Genomic DNA, 25,077 nt, shown 5'->3' on the forward strand with positions numbered 1-25,077 from the left:
TGGACACTTTAAATGAAAATCAGTTCAATACAAGTAGAAATACCATCTATTTTATTCCATGCATCCTTCAACCTACTTTACTCCCACATTACCCATAATGCAACTCAACCTGGTACATGGATTATAGTGTTGGGATGTTATGCTAGCAGCTAGTAAAACCTGAACCTTGGCTGCTAAGAAGCAGACGTGTTGTGAGGGGACATCTTGTTCACTGGTCCATTGTCTCCTCTAGTTGAAGATGCGTGCCGGTGGAATGAGCGAGTCGTCCAAGTGGAAGAAGCAGAAACGCTCGCCAAGGCCGCCTCGACACATGGTACGAAGTCCCTCTAGTGGTCAAGTGGACTCAGGCCAGTCCAGCACCCTGAGCAACAACAACCTGGCAGGTGAGAGACTTGTGGAAAAAAAACCAACTGCTCTTCTGGAGACTGATGTCCCATCCAATTCACAGTTTTTCTGTTCTCTTCTTGCCTCATATTGATCTGTTTTCTAATGTGAAATACACATCTGAAAGCAGCTAAAAAGACTGATCTTAATCCAGCTGTGAATAGACAAGAAACAGTGAACCTGAGAGGGTTCAACCAGACTACCAGTGAAGGGAACATCATTTAGAGCTACAACAAGCACGCTATAACTTCTATTTGTTCCATAAGATTTTCTTTTGTTGTTGTATTATTTAAATATGTATCTTTTGGTAATGCATTTGATTAATTTATTTGCACAATAATGTGAACAAGCAAGCAAAATAACTAAAATACATCAAGTAGATTGTGGACGTGAGATTGAAAAAACCTGGAGAGGCTTATACAGGGACTCTCACCTAAGCATTAAAAACAGATACAAAAGTTCAAGTCCACAACAGTGAACAGACAAGCAAACATAGAAACATAGAATCAAAAAAAGAATAAGTGAGAAGTCACCTATAGAACACAAATAATTCCATTTCTTACTGTTAAATGTTTTGTCTTCATGTAAAGCACATTAAGAAAATTGACAAAGCCAGGAATGAAAAACATTTGGCATGTCTGGTATTACACTTGTGAGGATTACTTTATCTTTACAAAGCATGGAAAATGAAACAGGCAGATGCACAAATGAAAAGCAAAGTGTCTGTTGTGTTAAATACGGAGTGGAGGATAGGGGCTAGTTTAACTTATTTCAGAGAGAACCTTGAAGTGAAGGTGTGTCAACCCTTACAGCCACTAATCTACATCTGTGCAACCGGGAAAACATTTGACACCATTGTGCAACTGCATCTCTTTTGTTAGGTGGCGTCCCCTTCATAGAACAAGGACTGTCCACTTCCGGCCTCCCGGCCTCAGACAGCGCTGGCTCATCCATCTCCAGCCCCACAGCCACAGACAGTGGTCTGGACACCTGCTCCAAGGCCACGTCCAGGGAAGACCTGTCTGACCTGGAACAGTGTAGCTCCTCTAACACCCTCAGCACTGCTACCACGCTGCTGAGTCCTGACTCTGGTTCTCCAGATGCACAGGTTAGCACTGTTTGGAATGTACATTAATGGACATTAATCTCTATTCCTATGATCTGATTTTGCTCCATTAATATACTCACTGTGGTCAGTAACGTTCTACATTCCCCCTGTGTTCCATGTGGCGCAGCCTGAGGGTAGGCAGATCGAACCAGCCCAGTCCACCTCAGTGGAGTCCATCCCTGAGGTTCTGGAGGACAAAGACTCCATCACAGAGCAGTCAGACGGCGCCTCAGTCCACGACATGGACTATGTGAACCCTCGAGGAGTCCGTTTCACACAGTCTACACAAAGAGACGGTATGGACGCTGAAGCTTTTCAAACCTCCTATTCCTCTTCATGCCACACTACAAAAACTCAAACTCTTACCAAGAATATTTGTGTTATTTTTAGTCAAAACAAATCTCATTATACTTAAAATAAGACTCATCACATAAAAAGTAGCTTGTTTTTAGACACTTCTTACTTCTTTCAAGCATATTTGCACTTTCTTTCTTATTACAAGCACAAAAAATTAGCTTTCACTGGCAAATTGTTCTACTTATTTCAAGTGAAAATTGAAAAAAAAAGTTAATTTTTAGGTGATGAGTCTTATTTTAAGTGGAAAGAGATTAGTTTTGAGTAGAAATTAGACATTTTGACAATAAATAAGACAAGTATATTTGGAAAGATTTTGCGTTTTTGCAGTGCAGTAGTTTCCAACATGAAACAGGTTACACAAAACTAATGCATAATGAAGTTGTTTGATGATCTCCGTCCTCCTCTTGTCTCTCTTCCAGGAGTATCCCTCATCCCGTATGGCCTCCCGTGTCTAAGGGAGCTTTTTCGCTTCCTGATCTCACTGACCAACCCGCACGACCGCCACAACACTGACGCCATGATGCACATGGGCCTGCAGCTGCTGACCGTAGCACTGGAGTCGGGACACATTGCTAACTACCAGTCATTACTAGGACTGGTCAAAGATGAGCTCTGCAGACATCTCTTACAGGTGAAGGAGAAACATGAATGCACCTCAATTAACTCATTGAGTGCCGCACTCCTTTCCAAAGTTTTAGTCAAGTGTACCGGCAAATTAGACCATATTTGACTTTTTATTTTAGAGCCATAGTGTATTCTATATTATTGCCACCAACACATACTGTGGCTCATTTGAAAGGTTTAACTTTATCCTTCAAATGGCCACAAACCGTTTGTTTCTACGTGCCTCCGTTCCTGAGAAAAGTCAAGCTAAACATGGCTGGGTTTCACCAAAATCCCTCCTTTTTTTCTAGAAAAGGAGATAGAGCGTCTTTTATGAAAGGTGCGCTGTTTGTGTCTGTCGCTCTTCAGACACTCGCATTTCTGGATCAAAGGGCTCGTATAAGATAAATATACACAACAATTGTTGTTCTATTCACAAAACCACCATCGGGGGCGGGGGGGGCGCCACTAAACAACAATAACACAGACGCACCGCGCCGTGTCACAGCCTCTCGCCGCGGAACGTGAGGCTCTGCCGGCCACAGCGGCTCGCGAACACCGGTCCCACCGGTGGTCGCGGTCCTTCTGTGGTACGGGTCGGTGGTGCCGGTCTGCTTTGACCCAGAGACCATCAGATTTTACCGCGGGAGGACTTTGGGGAGGACACGGTGTTGCTCCAGATGAAGACCGGGCGGGACAGTGGGCTGAGAGCTTCCTGGTTCAGCTCCCAGCTGCTGCAGCCTCGCGGGTGAGAGCAGAGCAGCAGCGGAGCAGCTGCGCTGCATCTGCATGCAGAACTCCGTTTGCAGAAGCTGAGTTATGATAAAAACTTCCAGATCATGAGCTGTCATGTGACTTTGATCGTCATCTATTTCAGTTCTCCTCGTCGTAGAGTCCCCAAATTTACATATAATGTGTATTAAAGTGTCTATTTTCATAATTTAAAAAAAAAGCAAAAAACGAAAAATTTCGTTTTTGGCACTCAACGCATGGGAACGAAAAACGAGAAATTACGTGGTTGGCACTCAATGAGTTAATGACACTTCCTAGAAGTCCATTTTTGCACCAGTTTGTTGCTCATGTACATTACGATAGAACTCACCAATAATTTATATTAAATGGTTATAAATTACATTTTAAAATTCACCAACAGTGCAAATTCTTGTTTTTGTCTCTGAAATGTGCTTAAGATATATTTTTTTGCTGTTTTTACCATGATTTTACCACCTAAAATATTCACTCATAGTGCAGAGTTTACTACTACAGATATCTAGTGTAGGGAGATTTATTGTAATATTGGCTAATAATGCAGCACAGTGTTCATATATTTGCCTTTGGTCTGTCAGAATTTGGAAAAGTCCAGACTCTGTTTCTCTGTCGGAGTTTTGATGTATGTTTTGTGATGATTTGTTTGCATTGTAGCTGCTGAACGTTGAGCGGATGAACCTCTACGCCACCTCCATACGACTTTGCTTCTTGCTTTTTGAAGGCATGAGACAACATCTCAAGTTTCAGCTCGAGGTAACAAGTTATTTTGACTGTTTAGTTTAATCCCACTTTTTCGTCACTCGTTGCTCGTATACGTTACTCATATCCTGTGTACTTGTCTGGCAGATGTACCTGAAGAAAATGATGGACATCATCACATCGGAAAACGTGAAGATGCCTTATGAGATGAAGGAGATGGCTCTGGAGGCCGTCGTCCAGCTGTGGAGGATCCCCAGCTTCGTCACCGAGCTCTACATTAACTACGACTGTGACTTCTATTGTTCCAATCTGTTTGAAGACCTCACCAAACTGCTGTCCAAGGTACCGTCACATTTAAAGTTTAACATTGATGCTGCAGGTCGTAAAATGTTTGGAATTCTTTGTTATAGGGAGATTACTGTATGGCCACACTTAAATCATATTGCTTTGTTTTCATCATAAATCACAAACAGAAGATCTTTTCGATTGTTGTCACATCGTTACACATTGTCGCACAAAGTAAAGTTGTAGCGCGGCAGAGTTTGGGTATGCTATGAGCACAGGAAAGAAAGAGCCTGTTCACACCTGTCATTAAGATGCATCTCGAGTGATCAGATCACAAGTGGAAATACTGTACAGTGCCGTGAAAAAGTGTTTGCCCCCTTCTGGATTTCTTAGGTTTTTGCATATCTGTCACACCAAGTAAACATAAAATGCAGTTTTTAAATGATGATTTCACTTTATAAGGGAAAAAAGCTATCCAAACCTACCCGGCCCTGTGTGAAAAAGTAATGAAGAAGATCTGTTTCAGATCGAAACATTGACCTTCATTAAATCTTTTGGGAGCATTTACCAGTGTGCATACATGTTTTCCCTTTTCACCTCAAAAAGTAATTGACCCCTTGTTAAATCATGAACTAAGAGAGTAGAGTTTAATTTCACTGTCCACACCCAGACCTGTTGAATCAAGAAATGACTTCAGTAGCCCTGCTTGAGTGAAGTGAAGTAGCCAAGAGATCTCAAACAGGAACATCATGCTGCTATCTAAAAAAAAATATAATAATAAAAAAAAAAAAAATCATTGACATCTATAAGTCTGGAAAGTGTTACAAAGACATTTTTAAAGCTTTGGGACTCCGGTAAACCACAGTGAGAGTAATACTTTTTTCACGGCACTCTAAGTAAATAGCCCTAAATAGTGTAATTCATTACATCATTAGATTCATTACACACAGACTGAAATAGTTCATGTCTTTATTTATTTTAATTGTAATGATTATGGCTTACATTTAATGAAAACCCATAATTCACTATCTCAAAACATAAAAAAAAAAAACAATCTGTGTTCTGGAGACACTGGTACAGTTGTCTCTTTTTAACTTTATAGTAATTCTATTTTAGATATCAATGATGTAAATCTCTATCTCTATGTTTTAGCTTTATTCTCTTTTATTGTCTGTGCTGTGTCTGTTGTTGTGTTATGTCTTTTTGTGTTACGTCTTGCTATGGACCCGGAGTCCGAAATAAAGATATATACTGTATATTAGAATATAGTGAAAAAGTGATGTAGTAATGATGTCACACTCTAATCAGCTGATTAACTCCAAACACCTGCAGAGGTTTCCTGAGTCTGGTTCAGAATGCTGACCTCCATCATGTTCGACTTTATTGAGATGCACCTGTAAAGACAGGCCTGTAGTAGAAGTACAACCAACAATACACATATTTTCTTCTTATCTAGTGCCTTTTTAAAATGTCACCAATGAAGTTATGTTTGATTTAAGAACTTGAGGTCATCTGCAGGTCTTAATAAATCAGCCCCCACCCACCCCTCTCTTGCTGCAGAATGCATTCCCAGTGTCAGGGCAGCTCTACACCACCCACCTCCTGTCACTGGAGGCTCTGCTCACAGTGATCAACAGCACTGAAGCCAACTGCCAGGCCAAAGTGCTCAACAGCACCGCTCAGCACGACCAGTCAGAAACACTGGTGGCAGAGGGAGACGGTCCGGCCAAGAGTGCAACAGAGACTACAGCTGGTAAACCACACCCACACTGTTTGAAAATCAAACTGAAAGTTTTTTTTTTCTAATAGAATTCTTGTTCTCTGTCTCTTTCAAACGTGTTGCCTTCCCTTTCTTATAATACTAATAATAACTGTTTTTTTAAAACCTAAATATATACAGTAAGCATCACAGTGGTCAACGCCTGCATTGGTCTTGATAATTGTGTTTAATGTAACATGTTTCCTTCTGTTTCCAGAAGACAGACTGGGCAGCACCAATAATATGAGTCCTCCACAAGCTGAGCTGAACAGCCCAGTGTGCCCACCAACCAGCGGACATCTGATGGCAGAGAAGATGAAACTGGGTCGACAGGATCAAGGGGACAATGACGCTGGTGAGACTTTTGTTTTTTTGGGGGGTTTTTTTGTCACTGGATGGAAACTAGAAGTTGAAAGTGATATAAATATTAATTCTTTTATCCAGCTGAGAAGAGAGGCCCGAAGAAACCTCAGCGTTTCTCGTCATGTTTGCCCGACTCCCAAGAACTGATGGATATTAGAACAAAGAAAAAAGTGAGTGCCATTGATGAGCCTGTCGTTTTACACATCCACAGCCAGTTATAAAACCTACTGCTAAACCTTCAAATCGCTTTTCTTGTCTTTTGTCCAGTTGCTGTTCACAGGCACAGAGCAGTTTAACCAGAAGCCCAAGAAGGGGATTCAGTTCCTTCAGGATGAAAACCTCCTCACTAACCCCATGAACAACAACCAGGTGGCCCAGTGGCTCCGAGAAAACCCCTGGCTGGACAAAAAGATGATTGGCGAATACATCAGCGATCGCAAACACATGGAGCTCCTAGACAGCTTTGTGAAGTAAGCCTCATTTACAACTGTTTTAGACATCACCTGAAGCAGCACAACAGAACATGAAGTTGACTTTGGAATGTCTTTGGAATATCATGCAAAAGTTTACATTTACTTTTCCAATTTACATTGTGGTTCCCATGATGCACTGATGTGTTAATAATAATTAAAGTGTAAAACTGCTTACATAATGTGGTTGTTTTGTGCAGCACCTTCACCTTCCAGGGGCTGCGTATCGACGAGGCCCTGCGGCTCTACCTGGAGGCCTTCAGGCTCCCCGGAGAGGCTCCCGTCATCCATAGGCTCCTGGAAACCTTTACAGACATCTGGCATGTAAGAGACGCTGCCATCACTCTCACTAATCATCAGCCTCATTTTGACATTCAGATTCAATCAGCACAGGTTAAGTGGCACAGCATGTTTTTTTTATAATGGTCACTGTGACAGTTGAGCTGTATGAGCCTTCTAGAGAAGGAACTCTGTAACCGTAGCATCTCAGCATCAGAAACCCTTCGAGGTTTGACTGGGTTTTTACCATGAAACCTCACACTTAACACTCAAAGTGACTGAAATCAGATGATAATCCATAAATACAGTGGCAAGAAAAACTATGTGATCCATTTGCAATGTCTTAGTTTTCTGCATTAACTGGTCATTTAATGTGATCTGATCTACATCTAAGTCACAAGTATAAACAAACACTGTCCTGCTGCATCACACAACGTCTACTGAGCTTCAGCTGGTGGAGCCACCCTGACATTATCCTGTAGGAAGCTTGATAAACTCTGGATGAGGTCAAACTGTCCAGGCCCTGAGGCAGCAGAGCCCCAAACCATGATGCTCCTCCACCGTACTTCACCTCTGACATGATGTTTACATGCTGCTTTGCTGAGCCATTTTTACGCCATACGGACAAAAACAAAAAATAAAATACATTTAAAAAAAAATACAAACAATTTAATCTTAGTTTCATCAGTACACAAAACATTTTCCCATTAGTGGCGTGGCGTGGCGTGGCAAACTTCAGGCCTGCAATGGGAAGCAAAGAGATTAATGCAGAAAACTAGGAAATTCCAAAGGGTTCACATACTTTGTCTTGCCACTGTAAGTAATCCAGAAGAACAACATTTTGAAAGCAAGATCAAAGCTTTATTTAGATGGCCAAGCTGTCATCTCTGATGGACAGTGACTTCCATCCCATGAGGGACATCCTGACTGGACTAGAGAGCTCCTCTCCATCAGTGACCGGCTCCTTCAACCAAAATGTGTGAAGGAGCATTATCCTCCCTGAAGCTCCACAACAAGAGCTGTTCTCAGCACAAAACAACATTGGCATGTGAAAAAAATCATATCTTTCTCAGTCACTGGGTCTCATTCATGAAACGTGAGCAGCACGAATTTTTGTGTAAACCCTGAGCAGCGCAAATTTACGTGGATTTCCGCATTCATCAATCTTTTAGTAGTGCTGATTTTTTCGTAGCTATTCACAAAATCTACACCTGCTCCAGACTGTGTGTAGCGCTTGTGTAAATGTAGGAATGCAAATAAATACTGCTTGTCACTGTTGAAAATTACAATTTTAATCCGTATTACTCTCTCTCATGTTCAAAATACGCAGACGCCTTTGAAACACGTAATTTAAACATGACAAACAATTAGAAATATTTGGAGAGAGAGACGTTTTAGGGATCGGACACGCACAAACACGTCAAGGCTCCATCTAATGATGATAATAATCTGATATAAAACCGGAAAAAAATTTTTTGTGTTGCAACACGCTCGGTGGACGCACACTTCACCCTGCGCAGCAGCGCAGTCAGCACCGGTTTGGATGAAGCTGTGACAGACAGCTGGTGCATCTGTAACAATATAACCTGCCTATATAACTTCATGTGTTGATACAACCATGCTCCTCTACAGCTGAGACTGTGAAGAGCCTCCTCCTCCCGTCGCTGCTGTAGCTCTGTAGTTGTGTGTTTTTTTATTTTTATTTTTTTCACGTTTCATATCGAACTATTCTGGCTTTACTTCGTTCTTTAATCAACCAAGGATAGACCTACTTAATTCACTAAATCTGTTTCTTCTCTCCACGCCTTTGACCTGTCCCAGTCACACCACTACCAACAGAAGAGAATTAAATATTTTTTCTGGACTCCACTTCACCCAAAATGACTTCGATCCGTGATCTCTCTTTTTTTTTCTCTCTCCCTCTTTCCTCGTTTGCGTCATGGCCGCAGGTGAACAGGATGCACCTACCTCCTAATATGGTGGTCAGGATCTCCTTATATGGCTATTCATGTATGGAGCTCTATGCTAATTGCTGATCACCGGGGGCGTGTTGTTAGTTTACGATGGGTTGGCATTCATCATTTTACACACGTGTTTACGATCAAATCTGAGTTTCCCGCACCGTTCATGAATCCGGAGTAGAGTTTTAGTAGAGTGAGCTTTTATGTGCAAATCTACACACAGATTTACTCACGTTTCATGAATGAGACCCACTATGTTTAACTGGTGTGTACATGATATGTCAGACAGCAGGAGTGTACCCACCCTCCGTCGGTGTCCTGGTGCCAACCTTTATTTGCTCATCCAGCTAATTTACAGCTGGTGAAAATATAGATCAGACACGGTCACGTGATTTAACCCTGGAGATTATAGTAGTGGAACGACATAAGTGTTAACACAGACACACACATCCACAATGATGGACAAAGGACAAACTCCACAGGGGGGCGAACATCTGACTTCTCGAAATAGCCGGAGGCGCCGTGTGACCTGGAAACTATTCATAGTAAAGGCCTTTTCTTAGGCTGACCACATACACACAGACAGTAGCCTTCAATGTGTCGATGAGCAGTTTTAGGTAGTGACACTGTCAATGAGATTTCCACTTCAGGGGGGTCAGTGTAATATCAGCAGGATACAAGGTTAGCTGTTGTGGAACATGCTATAAACAGATTGGGTCAGAGATAAGTGGCTTTGACCCTCAGATGATGGACTGCTTATTGCGTGTTGTATCGTGTTCACGTGTGTTGTGTGTTTGCAGAAAGTCAACGGCTCTCCCTTCATGACCAACGACGCAGGCTTCGCCCTGGCCTACGCTGTCATCATGCTGAACACCGACCAGCACAACCATAACGTCCGAAAGCAGAACATTCCCATGACCGTGGAGGTGAGTGACACACATGAACAAGCACACACGTGATGGAGGTTTTTGTTTTCAAACCAACAAAGAATCAATATTAAAGCTGGCCACACTGCTCTTGGATGTAAAGGGTGATTGGAAATATCACTGCCCAATCTCAATAAACTGAGATGCCAAAATAAATAACATCCATATCACTTAAAGGGACATTGTGTAACTTCTCCTGTTATCTATTCACGAAAATTGATTATTTGGTTCAAAAGTCTGTTTTTCATTAATCAGTAATCCCCCCCATCAACAAACTGAAGTGTTCCTTTCAGCTCTGAATTAGCCGTTCATATCATTCATATCTCCATGGAGCGGGTAAGCTCGGTGCTGGCTGCCATGTCATGTCGCCATGTTTTTACGTTCAGTGGCAGCGTGACGGTAGGAAACCACGGAAACTCAGCGGAGACACCGGAGCTGTCAGCTCAGGTGGAGGTGGCGTCTGTGAAAAGTCACCGCGGTAACGCAGTGAGGAGGAATGGAGCGTTACACTGATGCTGCATTCACCTGCAGTCGGGCAGACGGCCGTCGGTAAGAAACCAGATGTCATTTTAGTCACAGAAGTCCAGAGAAAGCTGGTAAAACGTGGGTCAGGTAAACAATACCACATCGCCATGACAACATATTGTCACGTGTATTGTTTTTCCTCATGCTGACGGACCACTTGTTTACATAGAGGCTTGTTTATGCCGTTACGTGCAGTGGCTGTCGTCCGTCTGCCGTCTGCCCAATTTCACGTGAATGCAGCATGAAAAATACGATTGAGTTGCTTGAGATATACAACCACAACGCTAGATGGGAGGAATTCCTACACAATGTACCTTTAATCACTGGGCTGTGTTAAAGAATCTAATGGCGCTTTTCCACTCGGCACGGCTCTACTCGTTTTTTTTTGCTTTTCCACTAGTACCTGGTACCTGGTACTTTTTTGGTAATGCCTCAGCCCAGTGTGGCGGAAACCTTGGAACCCTCAGCCCGGGTTCCAAGCGAGCCTAAGCAATACTAAAACATGACGTCTGCCGACTGCCTTTCACTGATTGGCCAGAGCATCGTCACCACTCCGTTCTGACACGAGAATCAAACCTGCTAATTTTAAAAACACACCGACAACAGCGCCCACTGATCTGTATGAGACTGTTGTTATTCTTTCATGGGAGTTAAATGTCTGTTGCGAGGAAAACCACGCTGTGGTCCGTGATCCGTGATCGAGGTGCAGACGAGTGAGTTTGGAGCTGACGAGAGGAGAGAAAAAAGAAAGAGAGAGTCGACGTGGCCGCCGTGGTATGACGAGGATCTATGAAGAACTCGGTTGTAATGGAAAAACACCTAAACCGAGCTGTGCCGAGCCGTGACTGTGTAGTGGAAAAGCGCCATAAGGCTCTGTGATGACAACACACTCTGCTCCCTGTGGCATCAACACACCAGTCTCTGTGGGTCACGCCCCTGAGACAACTATAGGCCGGAATGGACTCAAGTCATTTGGCTCAGAGCAGGAGAGGACAAGAAGACATGTGGGTAGGGTTGTAACTACCAGCAGCTACACTCAGCCAAGCAGAGTCCTTCTTTGCTGCCTACCATATCTATATGTACAATACCTTGCAAAAGTATTCATTCCCCTTGAAGTTTTACACATTTTGTCTCGTATTTTATTGTGATTTTATGTGATAGACCAACACAAAGTAGAGCATCATTGTGAAGTGGAAGGAAAATGATAAATGGTGTTCAAGATTTTTTACAAATCAACCAAAATTGAACTTTTTGGCGGAAACCTAACACTGCACATGAACCTGAACACACCGTCCCCACCATGAAACACGGTGGTGGCAGCATCAGGCTGTGAGGAGGCTTTTCTTCAGCAGGGACAGGGAAGCTGCTTGGTAAACTAAACTACTAAATCCAGGACAATCCTGGAGGAAAAGCTGTTAGAGGCAGAAAAAGACTGAGACTGGGACGGACTGGGACAACCATCCTAAACATCCAGCCACAGCTACAATGGACTGGTTTCCATCAAAGCATATCCATGTGTTAGAACGGCCCAGTCCAAGTCCAGACCTGAATCCTACTGAGAATCTGTGGCAAGACTTGAAAACTGTTGTTCACAGACTCTCTCCATCCAATCTGACTCAACTGGAGCTGTTCTGTAAAGAAGAATGGGCAAAAACTGCAGCTGTAGATGTGCAAAGCTGCTAGAGACAAACCCCAAAAGACTTGCAGCTGTAACTGCAGTGAAAGGTTCAACAAAGTGTTGACTCAGGGTGAATACATATGCACGCAACTTTTCAGATTTTTATTTGTAAAAAATCTTGAACACCATATATCATTTTCCTTCCTCTTCACAATGATGTGCTACTTTGTGTTAGTCTATCACATAAAATCCTAATAAACTACATTAAAGTTTGTGGTATGCTGTGTATATAACAAAAAACAAAAAGAGTTTAAAACGTGCCACTATTCACCAAGTTGCAGTGAACTATCTGCTTGTGTTCAGACAGAAATGAGAGTGTGCTTCTGAAATGTCTTGCCATTCAGTAAAAGCTGAACATTTCTATGCGCCTGTCTCCAAAAAACAACATGCACCAAAATCCTGAATCTCAACTTTAAATAACTGCATTACAAATGTGCTTTTCATTTTTTTTATGTGCTTGTTGTTCTCTGTAATTCTGCAAAGGGGGGAAAAAATGCGCTGTAGTCATGCATCCATTTTTTTCCCTGGGACATGCCTCCATTTGTGTCAGATAGTATGACATTCCCCTGTGAGTGCTAGAATTTGCACGGTTGCTGCCCGGTGGCTCAGAAATCCGACAGCCAACAGCTGTAGCCAGTGGTGGTCCATCTGAGAGGTTGAGTCATCCTAAACAGACGACAACGGGTCTGGGGAGGGGGAAGGGTCTCTCTCTCTCTGTCTCTGTCTCTGCTCTCTTCTACCGTCTCTGTTTTTTCTGTCTTTGATTGACAGGAGATGAAGACTAAACAGAGTCTCAGGGGCAGCTTTGAACAGATTGTGGGTCGACTGCTCTCATTGACAAACAATAGCAAGCACTTTGTCTGTCTCTTTCTCACTCATAGATGAGCGAATCAGGAGAAGTGTGAATTGTGTAGAATATTATTTGAGTCATCAGGGCTGGGTATCACTACTGATTTACCGATTCAATTGATTCATTTAGAGATATTTCAGGTTTTTTTTTTTTTTTGCTTGGTTATGAGAGAGATTTCCACAGAACTAATGCTGCAAATTCTATAAAGATGGAACTCACTAACCTGGTGTATTATTGAAAATATTAATGTTTACATTAAAGGTGCAGTGTGTAATCCCAGTTTTTTGGAAAACAGACACGGAGCGTTGTAAAAGGTTTGACACCAGAAATGATATCTAGGAACTTCAAGGATTAAAACCTGGGTGGACAACCCGGTCAACTAGCTGCTGGAAAGCTACAGGGGGCCAAAACCCCTTTCTTGGGTCATTTTGCTGGCGAAATGATGTAAATGCAAATATTTAGGTACCACAATGGCATAAATAGTCATACAACTATAACATTTGGCAGAGAGTATCTTGACACATAGGGGGAGGCAGGAAAAAAATATTCTGGGGTTGGTTGCAACTCGATTTTAAGATATCACCCTCAACATCCCAAAAAAGACAAAAAAAAAGTACTGTTCGCCTGACAAATTCTCATGAAAATTATTATTTTTCAGCACTTTATGGAGAATATCTATGCCTAACATGTATATAGAAAACTTCCTTAATTCATAAGCTTACATTTGAGTCCAAGATAGCCTGATAATGATAATGAAAACAAAGTTTATGGACCTTCAAATAGACAGATGGTTTGGAGAGGTCCAATAAAAGTGGAACTGAGTATTTCATTTACCTATCAGCTGGTTAAGTAATGTATATTCATATTGTTCACCACTGTATGTGTATTGGTTGTTTTGAAATGCTCTGTGGCCTCCAGCTCTGTCTGCCTATGTTTCCTCTGCTCCTTTCTCTCCTCTTCATATTTGCCAGTGGGACACATCGAGGCCTAAACCCTTGGCTTGGGGCTATCACTCATCACTGGGAGGTTATGTTTATTTACAGGAGGATCTTGGCACTAATCCCTGTTTTCCCAAAGCTTTACCCAAAGTGTATTAGGTGACAGATAACAAGTGTGTTTCCACCCAGGTCCTTTTTAATTGATGTTTTGATGCTCAGTTAGAGGCACTGGATGACAGTGGCTGACCTCAGCTAAATGTTGATACTGACTGACATGTCGGAGGAAATCAGAAGTTTGCTCAAAAGTTGATTATTCCACTAAATCCTCTTGTTTCTGTCTTTAAACAGCAATTCAAGAAAAACCTGAAGGGAGTAAATGGAAACAAAGATTTCGATCAGGACATGTTGGAGGACATCTACAATGCTATCAAGTAAGCTGCTGACATTGTCATCGGAAGACATTTCAAGTAGATAGATCAACATCTACCTGCACAAACACCCACCAGTATACAAATGATCAACAACAAAAGATCAGTAAAGCAAACACCAAACAGACCGTGTCTATACCAGTGACTCTGGAGCCCAGTGAGGTATCGTGAATATTCAGGTTGTGAATCTTTGAGTCGCATCTGTCCAACACTGAAATTCAACCCGTTTTCTCTGAGGATGGAAGAAATAGAATTCAGATGGACCATGTGCAGGTTTTCTTTTCAAGTAATGGTGGTTATAGTACAATGTTTTTGTCTGATTTACAAGACCTCACATTGACACTGTTTATTTATGAAGTGATTGATAAGTTTGAGGAATAAAATAAAACAACAGAGGCTTACAGGCAAATGTGAACCCTAGGAATTTAAATCAGATTGTTCTGAAAAACCTTGAATCTAAGTTCAAAGTAAGTTCTGCTCTTTTACAGCAGCAACATGTATTACTTTCATACGTTGGCTACGATAATAAAATGTGAAATAAAAAAAAATAATGAAAATGTTTTGTTGATTTATATTCCAATGTTTTTTTTTATGTCAAAGTCAAAGCTGCCTCTAATAATCCAATCATAGGATTTGACTCAAAGACTTTACAGAAGTTCTAATTCACATACATATACACCTGTTTGTATTCTTCAATTATTTAAATTAAGAGAAGGAAATTATAATTTAAGAAGGTTATGTATCTTTGAAATGTGTAAAGTGAGAATCAATGTAAAATACAGATGTGTTTCAGTTTTAGGAGTCAAACTATAGAATAATCTTATTGATGAGTTTAATTCTTGTTGTCTTTGTTTTGCATTGATGATATTCTTATTTTATGGATTGAATAGGATAGGCTTAAAAAAAGCCTTGGGCTTCAGCCTTTTCCTTTTTTGGTCACTGTGAATTTTATTGTGTGAAATGAACGGGTATAATCATGTATGATGATGTGTTTTAATTGTTTATCCACACAAATTGCCGTCTTTTGTTATTTATGTTGTATGACTGAAATGAACAATTCATTCATACATACATATGTATATATTCCTGAGCTGTTGTTTTTCCTCTCATCAGGAATGAAGAGATTGTGATGCCAGATGAGCAGACGGGGTTGGTGAAGGAGAACTACGTGTGGAGTGTGTTGCTCCACCGCGGTGCCACACCTGAAGGTGTTTTCCTGCACCTCCCACCAGGCAGCTACGACCACGAACTGTTCACCATGACCTGGGGTCCCACCATCGCTGCTCTGTCCTACGTCTTTGACAAGAGCCTGGATGACAGCATCATCCAGAAGGCCATCACCGGCTTCAGGTACGTCAGCTCTAACAGAGTCAGTGGAACAGAGAGGACGAGGAAACAAAGAACCGCCAGGCTCAGGAAAACAACCCTCAGAGAAACACAGAAAAATAACAACTATAGGAATGTGATCAAACACAGGAGTTTCTGGAGGGCTGGAGTTGTGTTTATATCATGAGATTGAGTTTTTGTAAAATGGAATGCAATCCATCTTCTTACTAGTCATTCAAACATGTCATCATGTTGCAGTTCTGTGCTCTGTCTACTCTCCATCCCCCATCATGAAGTAAAAAGGGAATTTATTTCAGAATGTTTTGCAAATCTATTTAAAAAGAAAAAGTGATATCAGTGACCCAAGTATTCACACATGATTCAACAATGTGTTTCTGTCTTTGCAGGAAATGTGCAATGATCGCAGCTCACTATAACTTCACTCACGTTTTCGACAACTTGATCATCTCCCTCTGCAAGTTCACCACTCTGAGCAGCGAGGTGGGTTCATATGCTCATGTACTCCAACTGCTTTTACCACTTCACTCAATGTAAAGAGCAGAGATCAGATTTTACTTTAATGTTTTTCACACATGAATATTATTCAGGTAAAATATTATTTTTCATACTTAAATACAAAAAAAAGAACTGAAGGACAGGACCTTGTCCTCAGAGACACATTGGTGAACACAGTTTACTGGCCAAGTTTGAGTTAGAATGAAGTGATTTCATTTTTAAAATTTAGTAATAGTGGAATAATTGAAATGGCAAGATAGAGTAAGAAATATGATTCCTTTCTCTTATTGACTGAGTAAAGTTCAAACAATTAACACAATATGCTGTAGCAACACAAACATTTTTAAAAAAAACCATCACCAGCATATCCCCCAATGTACATATGATCAATTACAAGAAGTCAATCCAGAAAAACCAGACACTACTCAAACTAGTGACTCAGTTGGCTTTACATTTTCTTACAAAAGTAAACTTCAAATAATATGGAGGACTCACAGAGGGCCATTGCTGTGTTTCTTTATTTAAGACGAGTTCATGTGGGGCAAAGGTCAAAGAGAGGTTAGCACTGGACTTGGTCAGGTTATGGTGTGGTAAATCAAACAGACAAACAATAAGGAGCTCAGTCAGTTACTTTAAGCAGAGATCCTCCAGTCCTGTGCTCAGGCCCAGTTAATGTACCTAGTCCATAGAAACACACAGGTTCCTGCGTGTTGCTTTGTAAAGTCCAGTGAGCTGCAGGTGTGTGCAGCTTCATCACAGTGGGTCCAGGTCAGTCGGGCTCTGTGGCCTCTGTGTGTGTGTGTGTGAGAGAGGAGGTGACTGGTGTGAACTGTTGTCAGTGCCAGCTCTTCTCTGTGGCCCCTGTCACTGGCAGACTCAGTGTCTACCCCACCGCCTCTAAATTAAACTTGTTCACTCTTGACTAATCTTAGGCAAAAAGCTATTCCTGGTAGTGCCGGTGCTATCCTGGTGCTACCGCTCCAGCAGGGAGAGGAACAAAGAGGCACAGATGGTGGTGTGTTGATGCTGCTGACATCCAGGGTCACGTTTCACCCACTGACCAGTAATAGTTGGCTGTTTGGTCGAGGGCTGCCCCCAAAGAGTCGACCAAGCGTCAGTCGACCAGGAAGTCTGTAGTCGACGCTAAATTTGATTTGATTTGACTATCCTTTATTTCAAACATATTAAAAAGAGAGAAAAAAATACATAAAATAAGCAACACCTTGTAGTGTCCCAAAGAACAAGTCCAATATTTAAATCAGTAAACAAAGAATGCTCGAAAAGGAGCCGAGCTTTTCAGTTCCCACCCCTTAATCACTACTCCATCATTCCATATTCAAAGTAAAACAAAATAAACCGAATACAAGAAAACAAAGTCAACAGACTCACTCCAAGTTTTATAATCACCTAACCCTATGTAGTCAAAATAATATTCCAACCTACTATTCTGTCTCCTGTTAAAATAAACTTACCATAAAAACTATAGACCGTCCATTTTTTTTGTGGGGGAGCAAACTTAAAAAATCAGCACAGGATTAAATACTTATTTTACTAGCATTTTCTGCACCAATTAGTCAACTAATGGCCCTAAATGACGACTACTGGTCGACCAAGAAAATCTCTGTTTGGGGGCAGCCATAGTTTGGTCCTTGGGTTTGATGCCCAGGTGTGAGGAGGTAAAGGATTCTGTGGAAGTGTGTTCAGTGAAAAATGTGGTCTCGTCCACCATCTTGGGGGCATTGAAGCTCAACAGTATTAATTTGAATCTGTATGTAGTTTTTCTATTTCCCTGTGCCAAGTAGAAACAGGGAAGGTGATTTCAGAGTATAAAAAAACGATGCCAGTGCCCTTGTGTTTCCTAGTAAAGATGTGTAACTGTGTAAGAATGTTTTCTGTGTCCTCTCCTCTTGCAGTCTGTTGAAAACCTTCCTACAGTATTTGGCAGCAACAGTAAGGCGCAGACAGCAGCCAAGACAGTGTTTGACCTCGCCCATCGGCACGGCAACATCCTGAGGGAGGGCTGGAAGAACATCATGGACTCCATGCTGCAGCTGTTCAGAGCTGAGCTGCTGCCCAAAGCCATGGTGGAGGTTAGGACTCGGCGTCTAAACTCTAAATACTATTTTCCATTCAGTCACCGCTCGGTGACGGCTCTGTGGTTATCGCCGCGGTTACAGTCTCTGTTGTAGTTTCTGTCTCAAAGACAAGTGCATTTTCTATATTGTCCTGCCACCTGCTGGTCAGCGCTCACACTGTGTTCTGACAGGTGGAGGATTTCGTGGAGCCAAATGGGAAAATTTCTCTTCAAAGAGAGGAGCTGCCTTCAAACCGGTACGAACTCACCCCACACACAAGAATAAGTTATGAAACAACAGCGGGGGTAAATAAGTATTGAATGCATCAACATTTTTCTCAGTAAATATATCTCTAATGGGGCTATTGACGTGACATTTTCACCAGATGTCGGTAACAACCAAAGTAATCCACACATACAAAGTAATCCAAACATATCTGTCCATAATAGGGATGTCACGATTATACATTTTGGTGTTACGGTAATCACAATTATTATGCATTAATTAATTTCACAACACTATGTGTAAAATGATCAAATATAGTCAAAATATAATTACATGAATCATTGTTTAATATTTCCAGTATCTATTAATATAGGACCAAATATAATTCCCCCAGGGGAAGTGTTTGAAATATTCAGGTCATAAATTGTTATCTATACCAAATGTTTAAGTTTATTTTAATCTTTTTTTTGTCTTGCTTTTTTAATTACAAATGACACGCTAACATCAAAATTCCTACCAATTCAATGTTACGTTACGGACCAGTATCTGTGAATTTACCTTTATTTTGGTGCACATCTGCCGATAGGTGGATAGATAGGATAGATGGTTCCAACATCACCTTTTTTGGAAAGTAACAGTATTTAGGAACCTTTACGATTAATTAATTGTGGTGTTTAATACCACAATTAATTGTGAAAACAAGTAATCATGACATCCCTAGTCCATAAATGAAGTTATGTTTATTAATAAGTGACACAATAAATATAGAACACATGCAGAAAAGAAAAGGAGGCGTAGAAAAGAATGAAAGACAAGAAAGCAGCTGGAATCTGTCCTCCTGTCTCCTGTCAGTGCTCATTGATCAGCTGCTTTAGTCCTGATTGATGCCTATGAAACGATTTCTATCACCAAGGTGTCACACAAGAAGCATCTGATGATGGGTCAAAGCAAAGAGCTCTCTGTCTCAAGACCTTCACAACTTTATATTGATGCCGTTGGTCACTGACGTGTTTCTAAACCCCTGAATGCACCGTTGGGGCCGGTAGTGAAAAGAACATCATTTCACCATAATCCAACCATGACCAGGTGCTGCTGCAAGATTTCTGACAGAGTCAAAAGAAAAGTCAGAAGAGTTGTCAAAGAGCCAAGGAACACTCACAGAGAGCTAGACTGACCTGGAACCAGCAGCTAAACAATGAGTAATGCACTCAACCACTACAACCTCTATGCACGCTCACCATGCAGGATGATGACACGTTCAATACTTATTTTCCCCGCTGTATAATAAGAATATTTTGTAAAGTTATCGCAGTTATAGACAGGCACACCCACTATTGAATTCTTAGAAGAACAGAGAGAAAATGGCATTCTTCTCATTCATCACTTTGTTGCTTAATAGTGGAGAGTCTGCTGTGCTGAGTTTCGTTAACTGGCTGACGCTGAGCGGAGCCGAGCAGTCAGGACTCAGAGGCCCGTCCACAGAAAACCAGGAGGCCAAGCAGGCTGCCATCCTCTGCATAAAGGTACTCAACAGCAGTGGATCTGAATGTTCTTGTTTTGTGTGTCTCAGTCTGAGCCACCTTTGACCGATGTTTGGAAATATATAGTTTACAACATCTTCATGACAGACAGAATGAACATCTCCACAAGACAAGTCTGTCCTGTGACTCATGTCTGTGAAGACAGTTGTTTATATTCTGAGGATTCTTTGTCAACTGTCTAATTTAAACCAAATAAAAATGAATTCACCACTCATTTATTTATAGTAGTATAGCACTACTACTACTATTAATAAATGTATGTATATATAGCACTTAACAATAGTAATTTAGTAGAAAATATATATATGCTTAATTGTATTCTGTCTGTAACATGTTTTACATGGCTAATTATTAGGAAGCCATGAATCTTTTAAATCTCACACTTTTTTTTGTGCATTAAACTATGGACAATAACCCTTCATGATGACAAACCACATATTGTTTGTAATGAAAGTTCAAACGTTTGAAATCTCTCGTGTGTTTCTTCACAGCAATGTGATCCAGAGAAGTTGATCACAGAGAGTAAATTCTTACAACTGGAGTCACTACAGGAGCTGATGAAGGTATTATTTTATTCTTACAGGTGTTACATATGTCTATATAGAATATTGTGTCATGGTTCAGTCATAACGAGAACAAATCAACCCCCACTCCTCCTCAGGCTCTGATATCAGTCACCCCAGATGAAGAGACTTATGATGAAGAGGATGCTGCCTTCTGCTTAGAGATGTTGCTGCGTATCGTTCTAGAGAACCGGTAGGACGCCGTCATCACTAACACAATAACACTGTTTCTTCACAGCACATGTTTAACACAGATGATCCTCTGTTTGTGTGTAGGGATCGTGTGTCCTGTGTGTGGCAGACAGTGCGTGACCACCTGTGCCACCTTTGCGTCCACGCCAACGAGAGCTGCTTCTTGGTGGAGAGGGCCGTGGTGGGACTCCTGAGACTTGCAATCCGCTTGTTACGACGGGAGGACATCAGCTCTCAGGTACACCAAACAAATCACAGTAGAATAATCTGAATCTGAAAATCTACGCTTGTCATTGCACAAATAACAATTAAAGTGAGGTTGATACTCTCAAATGCAGCGCTATTTAGAATAGATATTAAAAAGAACAAACACACAAACAGCAGTAAAAGGCACAGCAGGGTCAAATATATTCACAATAGGCAGGTTGTGCCTATGGCAGAGCACATAACATGTAGACCTTTGTTTCTGACCTGCAGCCCTTTGCTGCTTCTCATGTCCTCTCTCTCCCTCTCTTTCCTGTCTATCTTTCACTGTCCTCCTGTTACAATGAAGTTAAAAAAAATAACATGAAAATGATCAAATCCTCATTATTTTAAAACACTAGAAACTAGAAAGAAAAAAAGTAAGAGAGAATAGGTGGAGGGGGAGATAGGTGCCAAATAGAAAGCAGCAGAAACATCAAAGATAAATATTTGATTAACAATAGTTATGCCTCAGCTAACACATTGATGCATGGATTTATTTATATTAATTGTAATGGTTAAAGATAATATCTTCTTGATGGTGTTGAAAGCCACTCTGCTGAAAGCCACTCTGGTAATTGCATTATTTAGTAGGAGTGTGTTTTGGCAAGAATCTGGTGATATGATATGTATCATAATACACGGGCAACGATACAATATATTGTGATACATTGCGATACTATAGGCAAGATGATATATTGCCATTTTATCCTTTTCTGACAATGGTAAGTTAGCAAACACTTGAGCATGTGAAGAGCCACAGACCTGTAGTCTCTGAGGTCTCATTGGCTGAATGACTTCTGCCAACCAGTCAGAGATTTAATGCAACACAAATATGAACCACCACTGCAAATTGTTAATAAAAAATCTGAACAGTGCTTTTAATCATCATTACAGTATTGCCAAATGAAATATTGCAATATTTCAGTGTATTGATATTTTCTTATTTAGTAAAGAAGTATAAAGGCAGAACTGAAGAATACATGTGAGATTAAACCTATTCTCCCTGCACACCCACAGGTTCTCCTCTCCCTGCGTCTCCTGCTGATGATGAAGCCTCATGTGTTGTCCCGGGTCAGCAGGGAGGTGGCCTACGGCCTCCATGAGCTGCTGAAGACCAACGCAGCCAACATCCACTGCACGGACGACTGGCACACGCTCTTCTCCCTGCTGGAGTGCATCGGAGCTGGAGTCAAACCTCCTGCTTCCTTCCAGCTGGCCTCCACCGCCCCCGACAACGACACAGGTCAAATGTTTCTCTCTGCATCACCAGTTTGTGTCTGACATCCACTAACCACTGGCAACTGTGATAGCTGAAGGATTTTACACTGATGAGCACTTTGTAGTCAGTGTTGACATGAATGCGTTTTGTTTTTTGATTTAGCATGTTTCATACATTTTCTTTTTTTTTATACTTTATTGCAGGATTGCACAAGTCGTTAGTTCATGTTCCATTACACATCTTTTTAGCCATTGGAACATTCCTACAAAATGTATGCAATTTGTAGTGAAAAACATCAAAAGAAATAAAAGTTTTTCCCTCATCAAACTAAATGCACAATCCAACAACGCAAAAACACTCTTGTGGACAAGTTGTGACCTGCACATTCACCACGCTATGAGATTATGTAACATTATGACATATGAAGGAAGCAAACACTCGGAACTACATGCGCTTTTGAAATCACTCCATCCAGCAGCCGTGTCTAGGATGTAGTTCCAGTTACGCATTTGCCTCGAAAACAACTCTGTCTCGTAACGTTCTGTTATTATCTCATAGCGTGGTGAATGTGCAGGTCACAACTTGTCCATGAGAGTGTTTTGGAGTTGTTGGATTGTGTATTTGAAGAGTTTGATGAGGGAAAGGCAGAAATACTGCGCACTGTGCAGAGCTCACGTATAAAGGTAATGAACCTACTGCTAAGACTATAACGATTATGGCAATAGGAGAATTTGCCAAAATGTCAAACTATCCCTTTAAAGCCAAGTGTGAACAGACACTTAGAGCAGACCACCTGTGATCAGATCACTGAAGATGTAAATACCAGGTCTGAACAGGGCCAGCCATGTGGTCTGACTTGTTTTTCCATGTCATTTTAATGGATTTAAAAAACTGATGTAGGATCAAGAACAACTTCTTCCTGTGATCAACTCTGAAAATCGTCTAGTTCCTGGCAGTAAAGCGAATAATGGGATGAATTCCTGATAGCTGCTCATTATTCATTATATTGTGCATAGTTAAAATGCATCTTGTCTGTTGTATATGTGCAGGTGCCCAGTCAGACAGCGAGCTGACGTCTCATCATCCCAGTGAACTGAGTCTAGACCGGGGCTACACGTCTGACACAGAGGTCTACACCGAGCACAACAAGACCAGGATCACTCGCTCCGCCACTGATGTGGATGTAGCAACCAGTGAATGGCTCATGGTCAGCATTCACACTCACACATACAGTAATGGTAATCATATAAAAGGCTGCACAGTTGATCAAATTCAGATTTTTTTGTTTTTTTGTTTTCTTCCAGGTTGGGAAAGATGACCTGGACATGAATAAGACGGCTCTGTTGAGCTCCAAAGCTCAGCTGAACCATCCTCTGGTCAACCAGTACAGTCTGACCCTGGGTCAGGACCTGGGCCACCACGACACAAAGTCTCTCATTAAATGTGTGGAGACGCTGTCTTTCATCGTCCGGGATGCCGCGCACGTCACCCCTGACAACTTTGAGCTGTGTGTCAGAGCCATACGAGTGTTTGTGGAGGCCAGCCTCAACGGAGGTGAGACACTGAAACACAAGGAGCTGAGTTCTTCTCAGACTGTGATGAAGTGAATAAGTACAGTACTGAGTGAAAAGATGTATCAGAACCAGAATCATGTTACACAACTTAGTGATACAGGCATGAGGAATTTGCTTTGGTGTTTGGTTTCCTTTGTCCCCACGGCCATTCAGTTGCTAAACAGTAGATAATTAATTGTATGTACACACAGACTGTTTACGGCTGTTGTAACCTGTTGCATTTGCACTTTAGGCCCCTGCTGTTTATTATTTATTTGTTGTACAGTGTGAATTATTGGCACTTTTAATCACATTTTATCTTGCAGTAGGTCCTTTTAATCTGCCCATGATGATACGTTATATGTTACATGTTATTTGGTGTTGTCTATTTGTGTATGTGTTTGAATGTGCGGATCTTTCTGGCTGCAAACCAATTTTCCCTGTTTGGGACAAATAAAGACACTTTGACTTTGGTCCATAGGTTATCAGCCCAAGACAACAGTAGGTATAAGAATATAATATATTCTATATACAGTATATAACAAAGTGCAGTGAGCTGTTGTCACTAACTCTACAGGAGAGTGTTTGGTAACACTTTATTTGAATGTGTGTTCATAAGACTGACTTAACACTGTCATAACCATGACATGACACCTGTCATAAACATCAATTAACACTTTTGACAGTTGTCATTAAGTGTCATTTGATCAGTTATTTTTTTTGTTTTGATGCAAAGTTGATATTGTTTGACATTGTTAGCTAAGCTAAATGTTTTGGGTTTTTTTTGTTTTTTTAAGTTTGACAATTAGGTCTGCTGACATGTTTATGACAGGTTATGTTGTCTTGATTTATGTAAAGTTGTCATAACAAAGACATCTCGAACAATGTCAACTTTACATCAAAAGTGACAAATGACACTTAACGACACCTGTCATAAGTATTGATTGTTGTTTATGACAGGTGTCATGTCATGGCTATGACAGTGTTATGTGAATGGATCCTTCACACTACTAGTGCTTATTATTGGATCCTTTATCATATAGACCACGTATGTCACAATAACAAAAGAAACAAAAGAACAGCCTTGTGCCTATGCAATCCCACTAAAATGTTAAATAATTCAAAACCTTTTCAATCCTTTTATTTTCTTGAAGTTCCACATGCTGAGGAACTGTGTGCACACGTGCAGACCGTGCATGGAGCCGGTTGCACTTGCTCTTGCTTGTTCCTCGTTAGTCAT

The 25,077-nt window shown here is 41.2% G+C and overlaps 2 protein-coding genes across 2 annotated transcripts in view; one reads left to right on the top strand and one right to left on the bottom strand.

The window, feature by feature from the left end:
* The window catches only part of LOC146973858 (core histone macro-H2A.2-like), a 248,522-nt gene that overhangs the window by 167,960 nt on the left and 55,485 nt on the right, over nucleotides 1-25,077 (bottom strand). The gene's annotated exons all lie outside the window — the stretch shown is intronic.
* gbf1 (golgi brefeldin A resistant guanine nucleotide exchange factor 1) overlaps nucleotides 1-25,077 on the top strand; it is a 126,459-nt gene that overhangs the window by 64,143 nt on the left and 37,239 nt on the right. The window contains 24 exon segments of the mRNA XM_085800839.1: nucleotides 233-383; nucleotides 1,266-1,492; nucleotides 1,620-1,788; nucleotides 2,269-2,480; nucleotides 3,875-3,973; nucleotides 4,067-4,261; nucleotides 5,765-5,957; nucleotides 6,181-6,318; nucleotides 6,408-6,496; nucleotides 6,594-6,796; nucleotides 6,997-7,120; nucleotides 9,837-9,962; nucleotides 14,302-14,384; nucleotides 15,495-15,731; nucleotides 16,115-16,208; nucleotides 18,137-18,313; nucleotides 18,490-18,554; nucleotides 19,923-20,046; nucleotides 20,556-20,627; nucleotides 20,726-20,820; nucleotides 20,904-21,057; nucleotides 22,083-22,308; nucleotides 23,334-23,491; nucleotides 23,589-23,838. Coding sequence (XP_085656965.1) covers nucleotides 233-383; nucleotides 1,266-1,492; nucleotides 1,620-1,788; nucleotides 2,269-2,480; nucleotides 3,875-3,973; nucleotides 4,067-4,261; nucleotides 5,765-5,957; nucleotides 6,181-6,318; nucleotides 6,408-6,496; nucleotides 6,594-6,796; nucleotides 6,997-7,120; nucleotides 9,837-9,962; nucleotides 14,302-14,384; nucleotides 15,495-15,731; nucleotides 16,115-16,208; nucleotides 18,137-18,313; nucleotides 18,490-18,554; nucleotides 19,923-20,046; nucleotides 20,556-20,627; nucleotides 20,726-20,820; nucleotides 20,904-21,057; nucleotides 22,083-22,308; nucleotides 23,334-23,491; nucleotides 23,589-23,838 — 3,661 coding nt within the window.

This window comes from Trachurus japonicus, chromosome 15, assembly GCF_045865225.1.
Source record: "Trachurus japonicus isolate A0001 chromosome 15, Traja_1.0".
NCBI classification, from domain to species: Eukaryota; Metazoa; Chordata; class Actinopteri; order Carangiformes; family Carangidae; genus Trachurus; species Trachurus japonicus.